The sequence below is a fragment of the Zeugodacus cucurbitae genome, chromosome 4, assembly GCF_028554725.1.
Source record: "Zeugodacus cucurbitae isolate PBARC_wt_2022May chromosome 4, idZeuCucr1.2, whole genome shotgun sequence".
NCBI classification, from domain to species: Eukaryota; Metazoa; Arthropoda; class Insecta; order Diptera; family Tephritidae; genus Zeugodacus; species Zeugodacus cucurbitae.
Genome location: NC_071669.1, coordinates 39,060,875 through 39,086,053, shown reverse-complemented (window position 1 = coordinate 39,086,053; position 25,179 = coordinate 39,060,875). Strand labels below are relative to the sequence as shown.

Genomic DNA, 25,179 nt, shown 5'->3' with positions numbered 1-25,179 from the left:
AAACAATCCATAAGTAGGTTTGGTGAAACATATCAGGTAAAAAATTTAAAAGAAAAACAAATTTAATTAAATAAATTTTTATAGAATTTAAAGTACGTCCTTTAAAAAAATCATTTCGCATAATACAATTTCAAATGAATTTAATAAATTTTAAAATGTGTCTTCATATTTTATGAACCGCCTGTTGTCAAGTTTACAAATGCAACCATGTCATATTTGACAATTTCAATGCGGCAATTGGCAGAAATCGCGTAAATTTGTGTAAAGTTTTCGTATTGAATTCGTTGTTATTTGTCTAAAATAATTTATTTTGCCATAAATTGTAATTTCGATAATTAACAATAAGAGTCTGAATTAACAGCAATCATGCCACGAATAATGATAAAGGGCGGTGTATGGAGAAACACCGAGGTAAGTGTCAAACATTTTTTATTCTTCCCCTTCTATAATGTCCTGATTTTAGGATGAAATCCTGAAAGCGGCTGTTATGAAGTATGGCAAAAACCAGTGGTCTCGTATAGCATCACTATTGCATCGTAAGTCTGCAAAACAATGTAAGGCACGTTGGTACGAGTGGTTGGACCCCAGTATTAAAAAAACAGAGTGGTCGCGGGAGGAAGATGAAAAGTTATTGCACTTGGCGAAGTTGATGCCAACGCAATGGCGTACAATCGCTCCGATCATAGGACGTACAGCGGCACAATGTTTGGAGCGATATGAATATCTTCTGTAAGTAAATACCCACATACCGTTTATTTTGCAATAATTGAGTATTTCCTTCAAGGGATCAAGCACAGCGCAAAGAAGATGGCGAAGATGGTGGGGATGATCCCCGCAAATTAAAACCGGGTGAAATTGATCCCAATCCAGAAACTAAACCTGCTCGCCCAGATCCAAAAGATATGGATGAAGACGGTGAGTTTAAAATATTACTACAGTTGCTTTAGTATTAAATCTTATCTATTCTTATAATTAGAGTTGGAGATGCTGTCAGAGGCACGTGCTCGTCTAGCCAATACGCAGGGCAAGAAGGCTAAGCGCAAAGCGCGAGAAAAACAGTTGGAAGAGGCGCGGCGTTTGGCAGCATTGCAGAAACGTAGAGAACTCCGTGCCGCGGGTATTGGTAGCGGCAATAGAAAACGCATAAAAGGCATTGATTATAACGCAGAGATTCCATTTGAGAAACGTCCGGCTATTGGTTTTTACGACACATCCGAAGAGACTGTTGACAAACAAGGGCCTGATTTCAATAAGATGCGTCAACAAGATCTTGATGGTGAATTACGCTCAGAAAAAGAGGAGCGAGAGAGAAAGAAAGATAAACAAAAACTAAAGCAGCGTAAAGAAAATGATATGCCGCTAGCCATGTTACAAAACTTGGAACCTGAAAGGAAACGCTCCAAATTGGTACTCCCTCAACCACAAATATCTGATCACGAATTGCAACAGGTTGTTAAGTTGGGCCGTGCTAGTGAAATAGCCAAAGAGGTAGCCGGTGAAAGTGGAGTTGAGACAACAGATGCACTTTTAGCCGATTACTCTATCACCCCACAAGTAACGGCGACGCCTCGCACACCAGCACCATTTACCGATCGCATAATGCAGGAAGCACAGAATATGATGGCACTGACACACGTGGACACTCCTTTAAAAGGTGGTGTCAACACGCCACTACACGAATCCGACTTCTCGGGTGCATTGCCTAAGTCGGCATCAATGGCTACACCCAACACTGTAATAGCTACACCATTCAGGTTAGTTCATATTATATGCACACACACAACTCATTTCAATTATTTGTTATTTTTTTTTTTAATTTTATTGACTAGAACACAACGAGGAGGCGATAGTAATACGCCCGGATTCGCTACACCTGCTTCCAGTGCCCTTGTACCACTGGGAAAAACACCGCATGGTGGTGTGGGCCAGACGCCCACTTTAGTAAGGGATAAGTTAAGCATCAACCCTGAGGATAATTTAAATATCGGCGAAACGCCGGCAATATATAAGAATTATCAGAAGCAACTGAAACACACCTTGCGGGAAGGATTGGCAACACTGCCTGTCCCTCGTAATGATTACGAAATTGTGGTGCCGGAACATGACGATCACGAACCCACCGAGACGACATCCGAAAATGTCGTGGAGGATCAAGCCGACGTCGATGCACGCGCAATCGCTGAAGAGAACGCCAAACGACAACGCGAATTGGAGAAACGTTCACAATCCATACAACGACAACTGCCCCGACCAACTGAAGTTAATACAAAGATCTTACGACCACAATCCGAGAAACAAAATCTCACCGACATGCAAAAAGCCGAGGAACTCATCAAGCACGAAATGATTACAATGCTTTTATACGACTCGGTAAAGGACCCCGTGCCCGGACAATCACAAAACAAAATTGAACAGTTACAAAATTACTTTAAATCAAATCCATATGAGGAGTTTAAGAAACCCGACTTGGAGAAGGCCTCAACCCTTATCAAGGAAGAAATGGAAGTTGTGAAAGAGGGCATGGGTCACGGCGACTTACCGATGGATGTCTATTCTCAAGTGTGGCAGGAATGCTTAGGTCAAGTGCTCTATCTGCCATCACAAAACCGCTACACGCGCGCTAATTTGGCCAGCAAAAAAGATCGCTTGGAGTCAGCCGAAAAACAATTGGAGCAAAACCGACGGCACATGGCTAAGGAAGCCAAGCGTTGCGCTAAAATAGAGAAAAAACTAAAAATCTTAACGGGCGGCTATCAAGCGCGCGCACAGGCCATGATCAAACAGTTGCAAGACACTTACGATCAAATTGAGCAGAATTCTCTGGCATTGTCAACTTTCAAGTTTTTGGCTGAACAAGAAGCGGTTGCCATCCCACGACGTTTAGAGGTAGCAAATTATTTCAAAGGCATATGCATGTAACTTATTGAGTACACATAAATTAATTAAACTTCCTTTATCTTTTCTTGCAGTCGTTACAAGAGGACGTACGCCGCCAAATGGAACGTGAAAAGGAATTACAACAGAAATACGCTAAGCTGTGTGAAGAACTTGAAGAAGCGCAGCAGGAAATTGAAATTTATACCAGCAACGAGCAAAGCAATGAAATCGCTGAAACTGCTGAATCCGCTGAAACTAGTGAGTCTACCGAAGCATCCAATTGAATTCAAACAGAAACAGTACGAGTGTTTCAAGCTAATATCTAAACTCTTAAAATTAAGAAAAACACAAATTGCTTGAGAAATAAAAACTGCATACCACTATCTTCAATCTAAGCGGATTTTTTATTATTATTTATATTAAAATAAGTTCAGTCACGCTTGGACATGATTGAATTGCAATAATCGTGAATACGAGGGTACAATAAATATTTATTTGGTGCTACAATACTATTAAATTGATAAGTTTCGTAATAGAGTAAAATTATGTCTAATGGGTTTATTCGTCAAACACATTGTGGAGTGAGAGTAACTATTTCTAAATTATTAAATATCGCAATAGCACTCGCGAATACTCTTCAAGACGTATGTGGTTGCAAGTCTTAAATTATATTTGACTTACAATTTTTTTACTTATAAATTGATATTGCGCATATGCTTACATGTATGTATCTCTTCTACAGCATTCACATATTTTACAATAAAATTTAGAATTGCGTTGCAGCACTTACGTGTAAATTCATTTTTTCTCTCAATTGTCTTTCATGTAATTCGCCCAATAATATATTACATAAATAAATGTGGTGACACAGGCGTCAAAAAGCAGCTTGGAAGTGGAAAAAATGACAGAAGTGCAATAAATATAAAATACTAAATAAAATTTGCAATAAAAATCAAATTTTGGTTAGACACTATATGATCCAACGAACTAACCCAACATATGATCAAATCAAAAATGCTCCACTTGCATATACATCAATGTGTGTATGTATGTATGTAGTTAGCTAACAAAACCGCGCATTTATAATGCGCTATGGTCGTTGCAAAAATCGTTTCTTACAAATAAACTATCATTAAATATATGTAGATAATGGGAAACAAGAAATGTCGAGCGATATAAAGCGCTGTACGTAATGATATATTTTTATATATATACAACAAAAAGAATAAATTTATGGGAAAAATCAGATGCGCGCTTATAAGTGGTAGACGCAAATCTAAATTAAAATAAATATTAAATGATTGGACAAAATATATGTTGTATGTGTATATGTAAAGTATATGTTTTTCATCGTTCTTTTATGCTCGCAAGCATAATGTGTGTGTGTAAATATAGAAAAATATTATAACAACATACATTTGTATGTGTATAAATGTCTGTAGGTATGTAATATATATGCTAGTTCAATAATTATTGTTAATCGTCTTCCATATCATCAAGGGCGGCACTAGAGCGTGACAATTTCATATATGCTGCACAAATGCATTCGCATACGAAACGATATTGGCTCTGCAAAGAAATAAGAAAAAAATTAATGAATTAATATAGGAGAATGTCCAATTCGTTTGGCACAAATGTTGCTTACCACATTCTGCACCATGCAGGCACGTTGATCGCGCATTGTACGCACAATGTCTAGTGGATAAACGGGCTCTCTGATTTCCATCAGACCTAAAGCCGTGTCCATTAATATAAGCACACCTGTGCGTCCAATACCGGCTGAACAATGCACTATCACAGGTGGGTTTGCCGCACTTATACATCTGTAATTATATGAAGATCACATATATAGTACACATTTGCAGAAAAAAATACTACATTTAAGTAATGAAATTGAACTATTTTTTTTCTTGGACCCTCTCAATTTAGTATTGTCGCGCCCATTCCAGTATTCTAATAAATACTAAAATTTAAAAATCATATTTATGGAACCTTATTCCAGCGCATTCACACAGGTGCTCCAGGTGTTTTGTCCCAAAGGAATTTATTTTTAAGGCAGTACCTAGTCAGGCTAGTTAACCGCTTCACAGTTTCTTGGAATATCACTGTGTCCCGGAACCCACTTCAGGTTTATCGTGAAATAGTCAGATAGTCCCAATAATAGCTCAAAGCATTCTTTCACTATCTTCGATAAGTCTAAGAGATTTTAGTGAGTACAAGGCCGCCTGGCTGCTGTTAAAATAAATATATTTCTTGTTGTTAGCAACCTCTTTGGATTGCTGTAACCTCTGCTTGAAAAACATTCAACAGTGCAGTTATCTGGTGGTCAGGAGGCGATTTTGATGCCTAATTTTTCTGAAAATAAACCACCTCCGACACCGATCCGATTCGTTTCTCTAGTTTGGATCCATCTGTATATATACTTATCCTGTATATTTGCCAACCTTGCCCTATTTTCTATAATATATTATTTAACCTCTTTTGGAACTCCCTCTCTACATCTTAGTTAGTGATCAACAATATTTCAATACTCACTGATGCACACTAGTCGAAACTGGGTTCTCATCTTCCGGCGTAACACCATTGCTGGCAGCACATTTGCGTTCACTCATTAATCCGCCATTTTCATCGGCATCGGCGTCTAGTAGCCGCACCTGTTTCAGACTCTCTTCGATTTCCTGCAATAAGGTTTTATTGCGTGCCACACGCACACGCTCCGTGAACTCAATAAAGAGATTCGGATCGGAGGGCACACAGTGATCGGGCCAAGCCAGGTATTGCATGTGCTGAATGTGCCGTTGTTCAAACGTTCGTTTGTCACACAAAACAAATTCACGAAATACAAAGCTTCCCGTTTCGTCCGCCTGCTCGCTGAGACATTTCACCGAAAACCCATCTCCCAAGTGTAATTCATCGCCAGTAACTGGCCAATACTGATGGCATTTCTGACGTCCCGCCTCCATGACGGTAGTCAACATGACGATCAAATGACTGCTCTCTTGCTGCACCATACGCCAAAAGTCGGTTGTGGTGTTGGCCAAGGGACCTTGTGTGGCGATATAGCGATTCACCACACCGCCTGGTATTTCCATGTTCACGTAATTCGCGTTGATATAATCGCCAGTCATCGAATTTACAAGCGAAACCCTCGTGCAGTCATCTAGTTGGGATTCAAGGAAAAAATAGAATATCGAAATGAACTCGTTAAGGATTTTAAGAAACGTTATCATTTACATGGTGATATGTCGCGATAGCGATTCTTAGCAATATTCTCCGGCTTCCGCGCCTCTGTAATCGCCAACTCAGGATTCTTGCGATACATCAGTTCGTATTGAGCCAAAAGCGCGCCAGATGCTAAACCGTCGCTCAACAACAACAAGCTCTGCGTGAATAATGCGTCCCCATCCAGCAGATTCGAATGTGAGCCGATTTCATCGTTTTCTGGAACATATTGATACAATGGCTCCTCTTCCGACAGGATGGCGCGCATTGCTTTTGGACGTACTGTGAGCAAAAGTTCACCCCCTCGTTGACTGCGACTGTCGCGTATCATCGTGACTACTTGATCGTGTTGCAAACCAACAACATCACGTCCGTTAATCATTACTACTTCATCTCCTTCACAGACGCGTGGCGTGCAGCGATCTGCTGGCGTGTTCGGCACCACTTTGGACACCTGGACAGGCAGTCCGAGATCTATGCCACCCTTAACATTAAAACCAAAGCGACCCTGTTCGTCACATTGCAAGCGTATAGTAACCAAATCACTTCCACTGTCCAACGCTGTTGACGAGTTCCCATTTATAATGGTCGTAATCGGTGGACCCATATTTGAGTTCAATATCGGACTGTGACTAACCGAACTGTAGGCTGGCGGTATTGGTGATTCGAAACGTCTAGCTATAATGCCGGTATCCCTAAAATGGAGAATAATTCAAATTATATGGGTCAAAAGCGAGATTTAGTACAATTTGTCACTCACAGCTGTATATCGTATTCATCGCTCTGTTGTTCCCAAGCCTTACGAGGCATTGTTTCAGTCTGCTTTGAGGTTACCTTATTATCGTGTGGACGGCTCGTTTTCGTAATGGTCAAAATGGACGTATGATTTATCAATGCGGAAGAAGTGATTTTACCATTATGTGAGACGCTTCCGTTGCTATCTGAACCACTGGTACCGTTTATCAGTCCTAACGGTAACGGTGATGTGGCAACTGTAGGGCCAGCAGTTATAAGTCGTTTGCTCGGCGAACGAATGAATGCCTTATGCACAATGCCGCGCTGTTTCGACTCCTGCACAGCCTGCAATTCTGTGCGTCCCGAATAGTAGAATCTGGCATTTCAGTGGTAAGAAGGAAATACTTTTTCTATTCATTACTTCTATTATATAATAATTGTTATGTACTCACTTCGAACCCAGACTGATGTTTAGGAAACGTGGTAGGCGATGCGGTCGTTTTAAACGAAAGAAGGAATGATGTTCGACACAAGATTTCCACAAAGCTTTTGCATGCTTATGTGAGGTCATGCTAAAGCCCAACAACGTGTCATAGCTTTCCGACTAATCAATAAAAATAATTCCTTATATAAATTGACAATGTTGAAATAAGTTTGATTTTTAATTACCGGTTCTCTGCGCAACTGGATGAAAAAGTCTTTGCGTTTGAACGAAACTTTCACCATTTTGGACCACGAAAAAGTATTTATGCGCAAACCATTTTGGAAGACTAATAGGCCAACCGCCGATACACCCAATTGAAGTTCCTTTCCATTAGAGTCCTAGGAATAGGAAGAATATAAATGAAGCAGTCATTGGCAAAAAATATTCAAATGTCCTTCGAGCAAGGATAACTCGAAAAATGAACAAAAATTGATTAGCTCAAATCCCCATAGGTTCCAAAGAAGTCGCATTCTCTTTACTCATCATGCCACAATATGATACTCGTACATACCGTTGCTCTGTGTAAATCGATGCCATATAAATCAAGTCGTTTCGCATGCTCCAAGTAATTATACTCCGCATCCGCAGGCAATTGGCCACGATGCAGTTTATGTAATTCGGATATTTTTCGCTCGGCATCTGGCGTTTGTTCGACCAACAGCTGCATAGCGCTCAAATATCCTGTCTGATGTTCGGCTGAATTGAAATCGCCTAATTCGGCTAAAGAGACATGAAATATAAAAGTGTATTGTAACTGCATCTACATATAACCAAAATAAATTGCGGCATTTTGGTACTTACATTGCACCGTATAGCTGGCAAGCAGGCATTGCGTGTTGACCGAGCATGGCAATCTCCCCAGTAGAATGTTCCGCTTTACTTGCAAATAGAACTGATATCGGGTGTATTCCTCTTGCAAACGACTGGGGTCACTTACGTAAAACTACAAAAGCAACAAAAATAAAGTTTATGCCAAACACATCCTACTTTGCACAATTATTATATATATTTACCTTAACTCTAAATTCTAACGTTTGTATGCCGTCATTTTCTAGAGCGAAGTTATTACATTGCTTTTTGAATTGCTTATGAGCATCTACCCATCGCTGTAAAGGGGGGGAAGTGGTAATTAATTTTTGAGGTATTTTCACAAAAACAGAAAAATGCTTACAACAACATCACCGGGTTTCTGTGGAAATAGCAATCCAAAGTAGTCCCTTTCGGATAGCTCCAAGAATTGAAATACTTGATTTAGTAATTCCGATCCTTTAGCACGTTTCTGAAAGAAAAAGAAGTTATCAACAAATATTTATCGATATATAATATTTATAACTAAATATAATAATAATATAATTGCTTTCAAGTGTTCTAGTTTACAAACACTTATTTGAATACGGACTATCGAACTGTTAGCAGTTTCCGATTCACCACACCTCTGCCCGCTTTGTTTGAGCTCTATTCATTAATTAATAATTTACTTACGAAATCAACAACAAAGTTATGCAGTTGAAATCAATACAAGGGAATGTGGATACCTGTGCAAAGTGGTATAACTTCCTGTAATTCTATGTCTATTTGATTACACTAATCTAATATATTTATACCAGTTGTTTGTGTAGTTCGATACTCTTCAAGGTTAGGCGTATCGAACAAGCCTATTGTCACTATGAGGAGTGAATTCGCTATTTAATTATTAACTCATTATTCATATATGAAGTATTATTTACTTTTAATTTAATGCAACCAAATAGCGATAAGAACGATAACAGTGGTGGGATTTTGACTCGCGGTAAATGACTCACACATATATGTACATATATATGTTTATCGAAATACGTACGTTTTGGTACATAAACAAACATATTATTCAATGTGTTATTGCAAAAATCAGGGGTATTTAAAATTTATCTATGATTAACTTTAGATTTTTATGAAATCAAATAAAATTGTTTACTGATAATTGTCCGTATATGAGAAAGCTTTAGATGATATGATTGCTAAAATCTCTGAATAGTGCCCAATTATCTTTCAAATCGTTACGTTGTATCAATTTCTAATACCCTATCACTTAAAGCGGACCCCAATAAGCTCTTACAACTCCTACAATAGGTGCGTAATATGAAGTGTGGACTGAAATGATTAAAATGTTCATACAATACCTAGGACCTATAGGTTCAAATAGAAATGAGCACCTATTTATAATAATAAAACCAGTGGAACTTGTTTTATGTTCTAGTTTAAGTAAGAACCTTTAGTTTGTAATATAGTTGACGAATGCGAGAGCGATTAAGTTGTTTAAACAATATCATAACATTTTCCGAGCAAAGGGTCTGCTTTACTGTAATTTATACACTCTTCTTCAAATAGGAAAATCTTTTCGTGCAATCAAATTTGTATATGGTTGAAAATAGTACGACCAAAAGTTGAATGAAAAGATAATAGTTAATTACTAACATTTCATTTCACACAAATGAAATAAGGATTGACAGGGGGAAGCACTGACAGGGGGAAGGCAGACAGGGGGTCTACGACAAGCGAAATGCACTGTGGGAGGTTATAACACCAAAAGATTTAAGTGTGTGATAAACTTCTCTAGAAATAAAGTAAGGATCCTGGCCAGGAAACATCTATATAATCTGGGCATAGTCTCATCAGAAATGTGTCGCTTCTGTGACTTGAAGGCTAAAACTACTCTACAACTGATATTAGAATGTGTGGCACCTCACGGTAGCAGAATAAAATTATTGGGACTCATTCCCAGCACCGTTCTAAAATTTATAAGAGAGCTCGGCTCGGCGCAATAGACCACAGGTCGCAGTGCATTCCTCTTAATCTATCTATTCTAACATTCCGTTTAGTTAATTCAATATATTTAGAAGACTGAAGTATGGTAATCTACATATATAGTATGAAAATCTATGTTAACTCGAACTAATAGTGTTTTTAATATATAAAAAATATTTCGATACACCAAACAAAAGAGTATTCGGATTATAGAACGTTTGAAATAATGAACCTGGAATTGCGTTGTAGATAACATACATAGGCAGTAAGCTAAACAGTGTTAATGTTTATATGACATACAAGCAAAATACATAAATAGCAATCATTTATTAAGTATATATTTTTTTAAGATTTTTATATTGTCTAATATTAGTAATATAAGCCTTAATGATGGATCTATGGAAGATACATTTGGTAAAATAAAAATTCCATACAAATACAAACATATTTGCAATTAATAATATTATTTAAACAAATATTTTAAATTTTGAATTGCTTTATTTTCCTTTGAAAATGAATATTGTCAAATGGATGTAGTAATAAGTGAGAATGAATTACTCTACATCAATATTTAAAACGGGAAATTCCACTGATAATAGCTCTTCTACGACGAGATACACCTTTGATCTTTGCGCAATGAAATGATTTTAAAATAAAAACAAAATACATACATGAAGATCACGTACAAACAATACAGAATAAGTGTTGTATATAATATTAATCACGTTAATCACGATATCTCAAGTTTAATATTCATGTACATATGTATGTAATTACGTTTATTCAATATCTGTGCGTATCATTGTCCATGCGAAGAGCTTAGCTTCAAGTTCAGTTATTGACCAACAAAACTGTAACAATGCTTAATTTCATTCACTGCACTTGCTTTGTAAACTGCAAAGCAATTAAAAAGCAAAATCACTATAACGTGCAGTTAAAAAGTAAATGAGCAGCAAATAAAGGCAGAGAACTCGAAATGGAAAGTCAACAGCGAGCACTACGTGGGATGTGCAACAAATATACACACAGACACCCAAGCTTTTGTGTCGACAATATCAAACGGACATACACACATTAAACGAATGTTTCTCGCTCTATTTTTTTGTTTGTTTGTTGCTCTGTGCCACACTAATGCCCGGATGAGTGCTCACCAGTCAACGAACCAGAAAAAAAATCAGCCCAATCATAAAACATTTCAGCATAAAAACATAAATGCGCAACGCAGTCGCCGAAAGCGTGGTGATATGAATATCCGTCTGAGTACTTTCTATTTAATCATTAGGAGATAAGTACTCGTACGTACTATGGCAGATTGATTGGAGCAAAATTACAGTTGTACTATACAGTTGCAATATGTGTTTTCATATTAGCGGATTCTTTAATGAACTGGACGTCAGGGTTGTGTGGTAAGCAAACGCTGTTGCGTAATTTTAGAAAGAATATTTCGGGATCTCGGTGTTTGCAGGTATATCAAATTACCTTATCTAATTATTTATTCTCTGTTAAACTGCACTTTGCAACTATGGATAGGAATTTTAAGCTTTATACTAGTGATGGGCGATATTGCGATTTTTGAATCCCTGTAATTTGAAGAATTTGAAGATTCAAATAAATTAAATATTTAGATTTTGTTATTTATTTTGTTACTTTTTTTCTGTGATAGATATAGGGATCCTAGTGATAAATACATACATATGTATTTACTTTCACGGCCTTCCCTAAAACAGAGTTAACAAATTAAAGAACATCAAACACTTGTAAATTATAAAAATTATATCGGAAAACAATATACAAAGATGAAACGGGTGATCCAAGTAGAGACACTTTTTTCAAGCTGTCATGTTATTTTCGTTCAGTAAACAATACTGGCATTTCACCATGGAAAGACTTACATCTGAACAACGTTTACAAATTGTTCAACTTTATTACGAAAATTTACGTTCTGTAAACAATTAATTTCAGCGATGAGGCTCATTTCTGGGTATGTAAGCAAACAAAATTTCCTCGTTTGGGACGAAGATCAACCTGAAGAGATTTAAGAGCTGTCATTTCATCCAGAAAAAATAATGGTTTAGTGTGGTATGTGGGTGATACATAATCGTCAATGGCGACCGTTATCACGTAGTGTTAACTGACAATCGACTATTTGATGCCTGAACCTATTGGTATGATATGATAAATGAGACATAGCAGCCGATGATTTTGATTTTTTCATATTTTATCAATCAAATATTCAAATGAATCTTAGCCTTATCATAGCGGTTTTAGCAGATTTTGGGGGATGACCTTGGGGATAACGATTACATTCCCAAAAACGAATTTCGTCCTTTGAAAGAACTTTTTAGCATTAAAATTTCACTCTAAAATTATCATTCACGATTAAACTATGATATATAATAAGACTTCAGGGAATATTCTTTCTCTATCGTATTCTTATAATTTATATGATCAAGAAAACATTCAACATGCCTCCTTATACAACGTGACACATGCTCATCGCTGTGCATTTCTTTGTTCGAAAGTGAAGTTTTTCAACTTAATTGATGATTTAGATGTAAAACCATAAACATATATATACATATATGTATGTATGTTGATTTTATTAGCATAACTTTATAAATATTTTACAACTTATTGACTTACCTCTATCCGAAAGGTGTGCGTTGTGTCATCTAAAAGCAGGACAGTGACACATTGTTGCCTTTGTTGTTTCTTATCGCGCGCCAGTTCTTCACTTCGTAAACGACAATTTGCACCTAAATTACTCAAACGAAAACGTTCAAGCATTGCAAGTGTCCATGGCAATGTATGAGCAATTTTTTTCTCTAAAATATATGTATATGTATGTACATATATGTGCCTACGCCTAAGATATTTACTACAATTATGTAAGCGATTTTTCAGAAAAAAAATAATAATTGTCAGTCGCTATTTGCTTGGCTGGTTTATAATTTCATTCACAGGAGTTAGACGATTCGATTTTGTGTTTGCATTTATTTAGTAGTTTTTCGTGGAGCTGCCTCGTTGACCAACGCTAATTGTGGTGGACGTTGTTGATCGCTATTTGGATGGATTTATGTGATGGATTGTGTTTTCTGCAATGAAGAAAGAATGGCTGTTTAAAGAATTACCACAATAATAATAATAACAATAATTTGTTTGACAACATTTTTTTATCATAACTTATGTAAATATGTATGTATACATTATATACATACATATATGTGTATATATATATAAAAATAGGTATTTATAAAAATAGGAATTTTTGCTGTCGCACTATTTTTAATTTTCTTTGCAGTGAAACATATTTTGCCAGCAATTTACATCACACTTGTCATACTAAAGGCCGTGAGTTCTGCTCTCCCCGGTACGTACTACTCAAGTGTACTAACTAAGAACACATGTTTTTATAAGACCATACATACAAATGTGTAATACATAAGTGTATACAGTATACATATAGGTAAGTATTAAGATTCATACATACGTACACTCGTCACTCTGAGCTTGTGAATATTAATTAATATTCCATGTCGTCACTGTGTTCCCCTATATTCGTTGATAGTAGGCATGAATGTGTCTCTGAATGTAAGTATGTATGTAGTAGCACATTGGCAAGCGTCTCGACCAGTGTATTATGTGTTGGACAGAAAATAGAAGAAAACATTTCATCACTTCCGGCTAGCAGTGATTTTGCAAATACGATTTATACGGATATCTGCATACTTTCCACATAGCACAGATGTGTTTACATATTTGCCAGTTTATAATTTTGTAGACCGATATAAAGCAACGCCCCTCCCGCATTTCAGATATACTAATCATTTGATAATTCAATGTGAAAAGAAATTATCTTCAATTCAACTAACAATTAATTTTATTTTGAAATATCACAAGCGAATTACATCAACCCCTCCCCTTATTCCAATTAAGTATTTCTGCTACATTGTAGTAAACAGAATACTGCAATGAAGGCATAAATTTGGTAGTGTTAGTGTGTGTTTTTATTAGTGTAATGTGGCATTTACCACGCTTTAAGTAAGGTATTGAAGAAGTTAGATAAGTGTTTCCCTAGAAATAGATTATTAAACCAGAGAGGTACACTATACTCCAGTTGTCAAAATGGAAGTAAATATTTGCTTTCTTCAGAACAAATTTTTGCATATTACTTGTATGTATGTATTTATTGTATCTATACACCCTTACAAATATGTACATGTAAACGATATAATGCAAATAAGTATGAATGAAAAATGTTTGCACAGATAAGATTTTATACATCGAACGATAACAGATTACATATGTATATGTGAATGCGTGAATCAGAAAGCGGTTTATTTCTCAAATACCTTAATACTTACATATGTATATGTCAAGTTAAATATACATGCGCATATAAACAAATTTATAAAAATAGGTAAAGTTTAAAGACCGACTCCTCAAAGTCTAGATAAATGGGAATAGATAACGCTTTGTTTTTCTTATAAAAGCAGAGCTGACGCTATTTCACTATGTGACTGTCATACAATGAAATCTGTTCAAAAACAAAAACTGATAAAAAATAGCAAAAAGAACACTTCAACTATACACCTTTTGAAGAATAAATCGATTTAACATAAGACATGTGTACTTCTTCATGTTGTTCGTTAAACCGAGTACTTACTATTCCGAAATTCTTTATATAAGGTATTCAGTGTAAAAATTTATATGTTCGTTATAAGAGGATTTCTTTAAAACGAATATTCGTTATTTCTGAAAACTACTGTATTTAATGTCCACCTATGGTTCGCAAATTACTGGAACAGCCGGCTAAACACCGACAAATTATACTGTATAATTATTCAGTGTGAAGCTGCCGTACGTGAAATCGCTATTTTGTACATAAACCAAAGTACATACATAGGTATAATTTCTTGTTGGCATTTAGACGAATGACGGTTCAAGTGATTATTTATTTCAGCGGACCAAAGAGTAAACAACAGAACTTGTGTGAAAGCAAGAACGTCAACTTTGAACAAACTTTTGAAACGGTTACAAACAATTAAGAAAACGTTAGAAAGAAGCGTTACTAGAAGACCTACATATGTAGATGAAGATAAAAGCGCAATACCAAATTGAAAGATATATTTAATTTTAAATAGTACAAACGTATGATATAAAATTAACATTCATAAATGGCCTACATTTGTATATATGTAAGTATGTTTTTATCAAGAGTACGAATACGCGAAAGCAGGTTGCAAAATTCTACCATAATCTTAAATATAAATACATATGGGCATTTCCGCCAGAAGGTCCACCACAGACAAAATATTAAACATTATTAGAATTACAAAGTTTTTGCATATTTTCATAGGAAATTATTTAAATTTTTTTATATTAAAGTAATTTTAAATTAATTCATAGCCAATTGCGAGATATACCAAAGCCAAGTCGAATAGGAGCTACTTTTCTCATTTCGATATTTCTACTACATTTGTTTTTTCGTCAAAATTGTTAAAGAAACATATCATGTATTAATTTTTGCTTTGTGTAAAACCTTTATAAGGGTACAAAGAGCAAAATAAAATGCATAAGAAAGCATGCGATTGCAAATAACTGTAAGTTTTTGATCTCTTATTATCCTATATTTTAATGTCCCGTGCGACATCAAAAAACAACACTTGTTCCCACTGCATCGCAAATATAAGCAGCAAGCTGGGTATAAACAGTAAATTTTAATACAATTAAAATAAAAAAACCTTGTTCAAAAATCAGAAGATTTGTGGTTTTGGTGACTACTTAAAGTTGGTCCCGTGCGACATCGTAGGTGTGGAATTGTTTTATAAAATTGACTTAAGTATGTAAATATATACATTTACATTAATTATTTACATATGAGCAAAAACCGCACCTTCAATTCCACTGAAACAGCTATTCAAATAGACTTTGGCGAAAATTATAGGCTTACAAATCGAAATAAGAGTACTCATTTTCTTGATAAATCTCTTAACCAAAATTAAGAAATCCTTTAGTTGCTTTTCTAAAATATTTATATTTTTTTAAGGTAACTGTTCTCAGTTTAAAATCTAATTTATATTATCAAGCCTGGTTGATTTTATAAAATAATTAACTCTTCATTAGCATATAATTTTAGATAGATAGATAACGAAATCCAAAAATTTTTATACTCGAGGACAGCATTTTCTGAAAAAAAATGTATTTCACATGTGTTTCTCGTCGGATATTAGTTAAAATAAATAAATAAATACATTTACTACATTTTTAAGCCATTTTATTAGACTAACAACAAGTAATTCCGTATTATAACAACAAAATCAACATAAATAGTATGATGGAAAAAAATGTCCCGTGCGACATGTCCCGTGCGAATGTGGTTAATAATTAATTTAAAAAAAAACTATAAATTATTTTTGGATGGAATTCATACCATCTTAAAAGGTCATCAATGCGCAACATTTTACAATCAAAAACATTTGAATATTGCCTCACAATTGAAATCGTCGTTTGAATCGTTGTCCCCAAAAACAACTTCCATTTTTTGTCCCGTGCGAATGCCTTGGTTTTTTGCAATTATCTTGAAAATGAAAACCGTTCCAAAATCAACCTTAACACTAAATGTAGAGCTAATGAAGGGCTATTAAAAATTCTTACTGTCAAAATTAAAAAACATTTTAGTTCATATTTTTTTTAATTGAAAGGCGTACGATTGTCCCGTTCGAGCGGAAATGTCCATATGTACACACGAGTAGAAATGTATATAAACAACAGAATGCCATAATATGTATCTACGAGGTATGTTCAAAAAGTAATATGTCTTCGCTTATTTAATTATTCATCATAATTAACGTATCTTCCTAAAAGTTTCTTTAGAAATGCAATTTTTATGTTCCCAAACGCAAGGGATATTAATGTAATTCTTCATTCCTGTGAAAGTACATTCGATGCCAAACTTGGGTGTCAATATATCGACTGATTCATTCGATGTGTGGCTTGTGGCGCCGTCTTGTTGGAACCACATATTGTCCAAGACCATATCATCCAATTCGGGTCAAAAATATTCGGTTATCATTGAGCGGTCAGACAGGACGATAATGACGACCATAAATTGAACGTCACGCTTGAAAAATTGAGCCACAGACTCCGAAATTCGATAGTAAATTTCAGTAATTTCTACTCGTCGTTGGATCGTATATCTTTCTATAATGAAATGGCAAACCTTACTAAAGAGAAATGTCAAAAAATTGCGTCGTTTGAAGTCCCTATCGATATACTTTTGTAGAGTCCCTTTTGAAAAACCCTTTACTTCACGAAAATTGCAGTAGGTTCGTATTATGAAAACTCCTCGTATATACACAAAGTATAGCATACATATCTACATATGAACATATATAACTAAAACAAGCCGACCTCATTTTGATGGCGAAAGGCAATAATACAAAAAAGCTGTTAGTTTGATTATTATCTCTGACCACACATCATTATCAACACACACCGTAATGTTACCGGAAACTAAGCATGTCAATACTGAACAGTTAAAACAGAATAATAGTGATGGTCAACGAACTGCAAATTATTTTCTGGCTAAAGAGAAAAAGCATCAAATTATTACTATTTATATTTAATGAGACCATTTTCGTAGGTCGTTAAAGAAGATGATTTACATATATATATACATAAGTACTTATATACATAGATATAAACTGTGAATTTCTGGAATTTAATTTCCTAGTTTACCCACCAAAAAATGTTTCTCAAATAGCATTAAAATATTTTACATTTCTGAAATCAACATGTAGGATAGTTTCCCTTTTTCCAGTAATGAATTCTTAGGTACGTACGTATGTATATGCCCCATTCAGACATACATGCATACATACCTATGTATGTATGTGTAATAAGGACAACGGCTGAACTGATTCCCAATTTGCTGTTTGTCTACTCCTTGAAACAAGTGTTTTTTACCGTACATTGTTTTACAATCAATGTTTTATTTATAACGTCAAGAACAGTAAGTCGCTTCAGATGTCTCAACCCCGTGCAGTAGAATTCTTTTGTTGTTACAATAATGTATGTTTGTACAAAATATAAGTGTAGGTAGGACGTCAAGTTGTTTGGCATATGCCATAGATGGTGTTACTCAGAACTCTATATTTAGATACAACAAATGTATACATACACATGTGTCCATGTATTTTTTATAGTATATACTGATATATAAGAGTATATAATAGCAAGCATGCACATGTACCTAAGGAAAGAAAGTACATGCATTCATATGTACATACATGTATGCATATGCTTTTATAGAGTATGCTAAGTATGTATCACTTTATCATCAAAGTTAATCTTGACAACAATGATTAAAGCTTGGAAAAATAACTATACAAAAATATAAATTTAAAAAGACATATATAAATTAAATTTATTTGTAAACACAATTTACATATTTTATCATTCTAACTTATTGAGATACTTAATACCTTTTTTTATAGTATGTACATTTTCAATTGTCGCTGTTAAAAATTTATATATTATTTACAAATACATGCATGTGTTTTTCGCGATCGATTTCGCCTGCCCTATCGCATCTAGGGTACAATGGTCACATAAGATTTGCAACGTTGCATTAATGACGGCTTCGCCTAGTTTTTATAGCATTTGTGAGGTTTTACTTATTAAGCACAAAATAACCCCATTGTGGTCTATAGTAAAGTAGCACAAATACATATGAACTTCTAAATAAATATAAATGTACATACATATATATACATTAAATAATGTTTTAATCATAAGGTCAATAGAAACTATACGCGTTAAGGTATTATTTACTTAATATTATATGTTAAAATCATGGTCCAACAAGTTTTATACTTTTCTTCCTTACTGGAACAATATATCCAGAAAGCATTATAGCTATATACCAGGATAACAGAAAGGATCTCAGAGTTTTGAGACATACCAATCATCTTTTATTTTATTATAAAAGTACCTTCAAAATAATAAAAAAAAAGAAACATTTTTGCAGCAACGGCGGTGAGAGTTTGTAATTATATTCCACGAGAGGTTCGCAACTAGCAAATAAATTCATTTGATATGCATATTACGAAAAGTAAATCGATCACAGCTTCTTTTTAATGGTACAATTGTTATTATAAGGTGATTTTATATTTTCGCTACAAAGGGATACAAATCTATCCTCAAGGGTTTTTATTTCAATCGTTACAATTGGAAATCTTGTAAAATTTAAATAATAGTAATTTTTAACACATTTATAATCTAAATACGTTTTCGAAAAAACTCGAAATTTCGTCGCAAATAAATTATTATTAGAGAACATAATTTAAGCACTTGTCACAACTAATACATGTGATTGTGTGAAAGTACGTTTTGGCATACTTATTAATGTTATATATTTATTTTTAATGTCTTGAGCTAACATACTAACTTATCAAGGTAAATGCATTCAATTAAATTCATATAAACCTTTGGTATGAACTTACCTAATTTGAATTTTTAAATAATTTAACTAGTCATGCAGTTACGGATATCCTCGGAATAAACGAGTTGGAAACATCAAACATTTCTTTTATGGTACGTAATGTATACAAATTAGTATGTTGTTAACAGTGTTCTGCACTTATTTTTCACAGATTTGTACTATATGACAGCTGCCTCAATATTTAGGCAATGTGAACGAACGCATAGAACACAGACAACACTTCACAAACTTTCGAAATAAGCACTTTCATATGATTTTGAATTCGATTTTAAAGCACTCACTTGTGTTTTAGGTATATATATTTCATTTCATTTTTATTTTAATGAACACGGATAAAAATTAATATGCGCTCAATTTTGCATATTCTTATATGAAACAAGTATATACAATATTTATATATGCATATGAGTAAGTGGTTAGGTTTTTTACACTAATGCATTCCAGTTCACAAAAAAAATGTTTACTCATTTAATTTATCATTAAGTGAATAAATCATGTAATTTCATTAATCACCGGCAACATAAATTTTAATAAAATTACAAATATACACAAATAATATCCACCAACATAGTCGAGTAAACTTAAATTCTGCCGAAATAGCATTTGAAGAATTCAAACATTTCGCAATTCGACAAGTGCACGACGAGTGAAAACATAATTAAATCACTATACGGTTTATTTAAAGTACATGAATACACATTTGGTTCTTTTATAACAAATTAAATATAAACTAAAACTGATTAGACGAACGAAACTACGTCCAACACCTAAAACAGTCGGCAATTTGACATTTCGCTTTGCCAAGGCAGTCAAACCAAAGATGACATGATACGAAACTCTCTCATTTTCCCTCAAACCAAATTCCCTGATCTCTCATTTTAAGTTGGTAGCAGTGCGAGTTGAAGGAATTTTTGACAGAAAAGGCGGGATGCCAGAAGTAATACCGGTAAAAGTATATGACAAAATCAGTGCGAAATATAATTTTAGGGAAATACACTGATAATATTAAACTGTGTGAAACTATTTTTTTTGCTATTATTTGTTACAAATGACATCTAATATATCAAATGACATCATTATATTTAATATATTATATATTTTATGTTAATAAATTAATATATTTTGTTGCATGAATTTATAAAAAATCATGTTTTTATTTTCTTAATTATTTATATATGATATAAGTCTAATAGGGAACAGAGCATTTAAAAATAATATCTAAAAGTTAAAATACCCAAAAGTTATTTCTAAAATGCCCAATTTATTTTTTTACATAGCGGGATCATTGTCAAATGTTATAAAAAATGTGGATTTTTACAGCGCTCTCTCAGAATAAAGAGTTTCGTATCATGTCATCTTTGGTCAAACTAAAATTTACAACGAGTTGACCACAAAGCAGACGGACCAATTATGATGGCTGCCGAAAATCAGGGTTGCATTAGAAGCATCAACAGCTTAATCTGAAATGTGCGTCAATTACAATAAGGGAATTCAAGATGATTGTGATTTCATGATTAGGAAATATAAAATTATTTAAAAACTTCGATACTTCTTGCATTTGTTGATAAAACGCAAGAGTTTCAGTAAATATTCAATTATATAATTTAGTTCTTATCTAATTTTCAATAATAAAATTTCAGACTGAAAGAGGAATAAAAAAATATATATTTTTAAATATTTTAACCCGTCATTGATTTATTTTTGGAATAGAAAAATTTATAATTTCTATATCTTAAAAACATGGAAGTGCTTACCGGAATACAGCCAGAGTTGTTGGTCTGCAGGGAAGAATATAAAAAGTAAAGAATGGTGTATACACTGGCCGCAATGAGTACTTAAGACCCAGTTAAGCAGAAACTACATAGCTCGGGAATGCGAATGCGAACGTTTGACAGTTGAGTTGAATACACATGTTCTTATGAGATGAGCTACATAGCTTTCGCATGTTTTCGCAACCAACCCTCCGAATTTCGAACTCGGCTTCGAAGACGCACAGAAGTTAAAAATTTTCAACTTTCATGCGCTAACACAGAATGTGAAGGTTATTCTTAAGAACAGAAACCAACATTATGTTACTTACAATCTTGTGTGTTTTAATTATTTAAGCCCGTTTTCTTCGTTACAATATAAGTATTTTTGTGATATATAATATTTATTAATAATATATTTATCAAATATTTAAAATAATTTTTAAAGATTAGGGGTGATGAAGTTTTAATAAACAAAGTAGGTAGTTTAAATTTTCCTTCGGTTTCTTAATTCGAGGCTTTCTATGTATATTGCTTATAAAAATCAATAAAAAATTAAAATCGACGTCCATATTATTTAGGTCGTTTTCAAAATCGCAAAGAAAAAGTGTGTATGTGTATCACCCTGTACACAGCTGTCAACGCATTCAAAAGCTCATTTATGGAGTTGATCGATATATACGCAGTCAAGCGCATTTTTTCGCTTTCGCATTCGCATTCGCATACGCGAGCTATGGAGTTTCAGCTTTACTCTATGCTCGTTTAAGGTGAAACTACATTACACGTAAACGAATGCGCAACATTGATATCTAAGTGGAAAACATATGTTTTTATGAGATAAACTCCTTAGATTATCGACTCTAACAGCTATCAAAATTACCTAACCAAATGGCAAAGGATTTAAATGGAATGGAATTTAAATGGGGTATCCATTTTCCAATTATGACAATACAGCTTGAAGTTTAATGTTGGCAAATTATAATTTATTGGTATTTTTCATAAATTCACAACTGCTTCAAACAGAGCTTTATAAAAATTCAACTTCGGGATAATGAGATAATTTCAAACAGTTTCACATACATATTTATTTGAGTATGATCACCTATTGGTTACATTATATGTAATTTACCGTAGAATGACAATATATAATGCGTTAGTTATAGCATTTTAGTTTATATATTCTACCGTAAAATTATATTGAATCCGAGACATTGCATTTGAAGTTTTAAGTAGCATTTTAAAGCTCATATATATTTATGTTCATTCAACTCTTATTTACGGGGCATTCATTTTCATTCTGTAAACACCACTCTGGTTGCAGCGCCTCTGCATGGACTCCATTCGCAACTAACCGTTCGCGCTGTAGTAATATACGGGATTCGGCATTGCGCCAACCTGCACCAGGGTTCGACCACAACCGCTCTGCTAAAGCACTTGAGCGTGGCCATAACCGATAGTCTAGCGTGAATTCATCGATTTGCTCCGACCAAATTGCTGCTTCTGCTCCCAAAACCTGACTTTTGTAATCCCCGGCAATTTCGTCCAAATTATTGTCGTAAACTTTCTGCCAACCAATGTACGGTGAACACCAATTGTTTCCGCTACCAACCCAACTAGGGCCGCCACAGTCGAAATATAGAGCATCATTGTTGGAAATAATAACACGGTAACCACGCTTTAAGATAGGTAAAATGTCGGTACTACTGCCGCGTGTCCAGATTTGTATAATGTATCTATATTTGTCCAAGTATTCATCAATATAAGGCTCTTTCGTCAGACTACTGGTCCATAGTACAATCAAAGGTTTAGTAGCGTTAGAAACACTATCAACTCTTTCCAGTGCTTTTTCTTGGAAATAACCCCAAAGACGATGGAAATCGTCCTCTTCCAAATTCCAACCTTTTAACAACATCCAATTACGGATAGCTTCACTCGAATTCCAACATTTGGACAGTACTTCATCACCGCCCATATGGAAAACATCTGGAGAAAATAATTGAAATATTTCACGATAGATGTCTTCTAGTATGGGATATAACTGTTCTGCAGTGGGGTCGAATTGTCCACAAGGTGGCTCTCCACAATAACTTCTCCAAGGTTGAAAATTTGCACACGCAATCACACCTTTATGTTGCCAACCTTCACTAACGTGGGCAGGAGCATCAAACTCCGGCATTACGCGGATGCCTCGAACCAGTCCGTACTGTACAATTTCAGATATTTGATCATGTGTATAAACCTTATTCGGTGAATAAGCACCGAGTTTATGAAGTTCCGGATGGGATTTGATTTCCAGTGGAAAACTTTGAGAATCTGTGATGTGCCAATGAAAAGTGTTTAGTTTAACCATCGCCAATGCATCTGAAAGTTTATATAATCATTATCACGACAATTTGTACATTTAATTCAATTAATTTAAATAAAATAAGTTTCGATATGCTCGACTAAATAGAATAACAATAAATAGTACAATAGTACACGTTTTTTTTTTACGAAAGAAATTATTTGAATACTTATATTTTTCAGTTCTCCCATAGCAGTATAGGGAACTACATATAAGTATCTATTTACTAAGTATCTATTTTTAACAGAATTTGTAATAAGTTATAATTATGATGGGGAGTAGATTGCGACAGGAAACAAAAACGAAGTGTCAAACTTTCATAATAATTGAAAACAAAATTTTTATTTAACAGTACTCCAAAAGAAAAAGGGACGAAATTGGTGTAAGCTATACATCTATTACTCAGTCAGTTTGTAGAAATCACCGATGAACCCAATCTATTGCAATAATTTTGATCGGTAACCGTTTGCACTTACCTAGAGTACGTTTTAGGGAATCCACAGAATAGAAATGTCTCGATGTATCCAATAATATGCCTCGCCATTTATAGACTGGTGCATCCACAATTTCTACCTCGGTCAACAATTGATGTTCATGTCGGATATCATCATACACAATTAGCTGTGAAAGTGTTTCCAAACCATGGCGTGCCCCAAAATAGGTATTACTATGGATTTTTGCAATGCTGGCATTATCTTTTGCTAAAGAGATCGACAGTTTGTAGCTTTCATCAGTGTCCAGCGTTAAGCGGGGTAGCTCATCGATATCCGTAGACAGCTCAACAATCAGCGTCAACTGGGAGCCACCGGCCTTCACAACGCCGATCTCTTGTGCCTTCAATTGCTGCACAAATCTATCTTTACTCGCTTCCCATAGCGGTTGTTGTTTGGTGAGTTTGGGAAATTCAAACGTGATGGTGTTGACATCTATGTGTTGAATGAAATTTCCAGTGCGTACAACTCCGGTTGGTTTTGGCCAAACCGTGGCCACCTTTTCGTCTCCGCAGAGCAAACGACACACCGATAAACTGATAGCGTTCTTTATATTGCTCTCCGTAAGTTCGACTCTTGCACATCTGCTCTCCTGACATTCGTAACCGTACACAGCACTATGTTTGAATAAATAGTATTAATTAATTATTAAATGTATGTATGTATGTATGTAAATATGCATAAATGTGTGAGAGGCTATCAAGTAACGAAAATATAAACAAAGTTGTATGCTTGCAATTTCATCGGGGATTTTTAAGTTATTCCAATTAGTGAAACAAAACAAGTAATTCCACACAAGTGTATTTTGATATGTTCGAGGTACTCACTTGTGGTCTTCGCCTCCAACGAACGAACCGAAATTCAGATAAATGCTCGCTAATAAACACACTTTTATTATAATAAAATTTTGTTTCATTTCGGGTGCAATTTTTCACACGATTCCCGACAACCAAACTCTCCGATGTCTGACTGGTCACTAAATTGATAAC

The 25,179-nt window shown here is 34.6% G+C and overlaps 3 protein-coding genes across 3 annotated transcripts; 1 reads left to right on the top strand and 2 right to left on the bottom strand.

The window, feature by feature from the left end:
* Positions 1-50: 50 nt before the first annotated feature.
* Positions 51-3,272, top strand: LOC105214405 (cell division cycle 5-like protein). Its single transcript, XM_011187792.3, has 6 exons — positions 51-411; positions 464-729; positions 785-915; positions 977-1,754; positions 1,830-2,886; positions 2,970-3,272. The coding sequence occupies exons 1-6, from the start codon at positions 367-369 to the stop codon at positions 3,159-3,161; spliced, it is 2,469 nt and encodes an 822-aa protein (XP_011186094.1). The 5' UTR covers positions 51-366; the 3' UTR covers positions 3,162-3,272.
* On the bottom strand, positions 3,259-20,429 carry LOC105214406 (tyrosine-protein phosphatase non-receptor type 4). Its single transcript, XM_011187793.3, has 13 exons — positions 19,609-20,429; positions 12,746-13,197; positions 8,490-8,597; positions 8,332-8,424; positions 8,120-8,261; positions 7,830-8,038; positions 7,504-7,656; positions 7,287-7,438; positions 6,860-7,210; positions 6,112-6,794; positions 5,413-6,037; positions 4,523-4,700; positions 3,259-4,446 (listed from the first exon to the last, which is right to left on the bottom strand). The coding sequence occupies exons 2-13, from the start codon at positions 12,887-12,889 to the stop codon at positions 4,354-4,356; spliced, it is 2,931 nt and encodes a 976-aa protein (XP_011186095.1). The 5' UTR covers positions 12,890-13,197; positions 19,609-20,429; the 3' UTR covers positions 3,259-4,353.
* A 1,887-nt stretch (positions 20,430-22,316) lies between these two features.
* On the bottom strand, positions 22,317-25,179 carry LOC105214407 (chitooligosaccharidolytic beta-N-acetylglucosaminidase). Its single transcript, XM_011187794.3, has 3 exons — positions 25,018-25,179; positions 24,176-24,807; positions 22,317-23,716 (listed from the first exon to the last, which is right to left on the bottom strand). Exons 1-3 carry the CDS (start codon positions 25,104-25,106, stop codon positions 22,620-22,622), a joined length of 1,818 nt encoding a protein of 605 aa, XP_011186096.1. The 5' UTR covers positions 25,107-25,179; the 3' UTR covers positions 22,317-22,619.

Bases quoted from the DNA above. Each gene is read 5' to 3' on its own strand.
- LOC105214405 (XM_011187792.3), top strand. From the start codon at position 367: ATGCCACGAATAATGATAAAGGGCGGTGTATGGAGAAACACCGAG. The intron at 412-463 runs GTAAGTGTCAAA...TCCTGATTTTAG, and splicing joins GTGTATGGAGAAACACCGAG to GATGAAATCCTGAAAGCGGC. The intron at 730-784 runs GTAAGTAAATAC...ATTTCCTTCAAG, and splicing joins GAGCGATATGAATATCTTCT to GGATCAAGCACAGCGCAAAG.
- LOC105214406 (XM_011187793.3), bottom strand. From the start codon at position 12,889: ATGCTTGAACGTTTTCGTTTGAGTAATTTAGGTGCAAATTGTCGTTTA. The intron at 8,039-8,119 runs GTAAGTACCAAA...ATGTCTCTTTAG, and splicing joins TGCCAGCTATACGGTGCAAT to CCGAATTAGGCGATTTCAAT. The intron at 7,657-7,829 runs GTATGTACGAGT...TCCTATTCCTAG, and splicing joins TCGATTTACACAGAGCAACG to GACTCTAATGGAAAGGAACT.
- LOC105214407 (XM_011187794.3), bottom strand. From the start codon at position 25,106: ATGAAACAAAATTTTATTATAATAAAAGTGTGTTTATTAGCGAGCATT. The intron at 24,808-25,017 runs GTGAGTACCTCG...ATTCAAACATAG, and splicing joins GTTGGAGGCGAAGACCACAA to TGCTGTGTACGGTTACGAAT. The intron at 23,717-24,175 runs GTAAGTGCAAAC...ATAAACTTTCAG, and splicing joins TTCCCTAAAACGTACTCTAG to ATGCATTGGCGATGGTTAAA.